This window comes from Cyprinodon variegatus, unplaced genomic scaffold (genome assembly GCF_000732505.1).
Source record: "Cyprinodon variegatus isolate N-32 unplaced genomic scaffold, C_variegatus-1.0 Scaffold199, whole genome shotgun sequence".
In the NCBI taxonomy this organism is placed as follows: Eukaryota; Metazoa; Chordata; class Actinopteri; order Cyprinodontiformes; family Cyprinodontidae; genus Cyprinodon; species Cyprinodon variegatus.
This window is the reverse complement of record NW_015150652.1, coordinates 234550-236534: the sequence shown is the minus strand read 5'-3', so window position 1 is coordinate 236534 and position 1985 is coordinate 234550. Positions and strand designations below refer to the sequence as shown.

At 39.8% G+C, this 1985-nt stretch overlaps 1 protein-coding gene across 1 annotated transcript in view; it reads left to right on the top strand.

Annotated features, from left to right (window-relative positions):
* Positions 1–1985, top strand: part of LOC107087916 (integrin-linked protein kinase-like) — a 19917-nt gene that overhangs the window by 13355 nt on the left and 4577 nt on the right. The window contains exon 10 of the mRNA XM_015379757.1: positions 1599–1726. Coding sequence (XP_015235243.1) covers positions 1599–1726 — 128 coding nt within the window. The remainder of the gene's footprint in view (positions 1–1598; positions 1727–1985) is intronic.

Sequence of the window (1985 nt, the reverse complement as noted above, 5' to 3'; positions counted from 1 at the left end):
TTTATTTATTTATTTTTTCCCTCCAAACTCAGGTCCTCTACCAGAGGCCTGGAAGCTTGAGGGTTCTGTGCAGTATCTTTGCTGTTCCTAGAAATGCTCTCTTCTGGACCGAGTTGTCTGATGTATTTCCAGGGATCTGCTGTAACCACTCCTCCAGTTTGTGGGTCAGTGCCCCAACAACCACAGGCACCACTGATGCCTTGAACTTCCAGGTTTTCTCCAGGTCTTTCTCCAGTAGCCTAATTTCTCATGTTCCTTTTTCCTGACGTTGCAGTCACTTGGTAGTGCTATTGCACAACCGCTTTCCTCTGCTTTTTCTCCACTACCACAATGTCCAGTTGGTTTTCCATTACCATTCGGTCCATCTGTATCTTGAAGTCCCACAGGATCTTGGCTCGGTTATTCTCTACCATCTTTGGGGGTGTTTCCCACTTTGACCTTGGGGTTTCCAGCCCACACTCTGCACAGATGTTCCTGTACACTATTCCAGCCACTTGGTTATGGCGCTCCATTTAAGCTTTCCCTGCCAGCATTTTACACCCTGCAGTTATGTGCTGGATTATCTCAAGGGCCTCTTTGCACAGTCTGCACCATGGGTCTTGTCTGGTGCAAATGTGTGTATTTAAGCTGCAAATTCTAACTTGTCTATGGGGATCAAGTTGCTTGTTTTGTAATCACTCTACATCCTGAAAAGAACACTCAAATCATTAAAAGCAGAAAATAAATATGAAATGTACAAAATGACCCCTAATTCACACAGAATGTGGATGTGCACTCAGTCTGTAGAGGCTGTGAAAAGTTAGATTCACAATCACTCAAAACTTAAAAGCATTTTTATCTGGGTCAGTGGTCAAAACCGCTCTGGTTTTGGTACAAAATGTTGGTGCAACAAAGAAAAGGTGGTTCATAGTTTGACTTTGTTTTGTTTCTGTAATAGGGATCTATGCTTTCAAATTCTGTTGTCATTTTCTTTGCTCTTTTTGTCATCATGCTCAAATAGATAAATGTGAGTTTGCTCAAAGCTAAACCAATTCTAACTCCAATTTGCCCAGAGAAGCACATCAATAAACCATCCTATAAAGTGTACTCTCAGCTGTGTTTGCAGTTCCTTGCATGCAACCAAAGCAGACTCCTGCATCAAAATAACCATAGACAACATAAAACAAAGCATGTTTTACTTTTCCAACATCCTGACCATGTTTAATCAGCGTTTCCCATCTCAGAGACTCATTAGGCTAAAAGGGGAAAAAACTGAAAAGAACGAGAGAAACCTTTAAACTTGCCAAGTCAAAGAAACCCCGCTGGAGAAGCACAGCACAGCTGTGTTCTTACTTTAATGTGAGCCTCAGTTCTTCTTTTGCTTTCTTTTAAGAATGTATGCTCAAATAAAAGCACTTGGGCCTGACTTGAATTTTTCAAAAATGAAAGAGTTTCTGTTAATGAGGTATAAAACTTAACTTTAAAAGGCTCCAGATCATACAAGTGTAATATTAGTTATATATTTCGTTATAGTTTCATCCCTATGGCCTAGAGTAAAATGTAATATTATGTTAACACAGCAGAGCCGCTTTTAGCTGTTTCTCTTTCTACATTTGTAGGATCTTTTCTCATCCAAACATTCTGCCTGTGCTTGGGGCATGTCAGTCACCTCCTTCTCCTCACCCAATCATCATTGCCCATTACATGCCATACGGATCTCTCTACACCATACTCCACCAGGGCACAAGTAAGTTGTTTGCTTTAATTTGAAATAAAATGTAATGGCGGTTTTCTTTATGCACCCAATTATTTAAACAACATTTTTTAAAACACCTTCACTAAGCTACATTATTTCAGTAGCAATTCTTCTATCCTTTTAAGCATAGAAATATTAGAAATAAAGGCAGATGGTCTCTGAAACCCTGATGAAACAGGTGGGGTGGGTAAGCCATGAAAAGTCTTTGCTAAATTAATAGGAGGATGAACGAAATGTCAAAGTTTTGTAT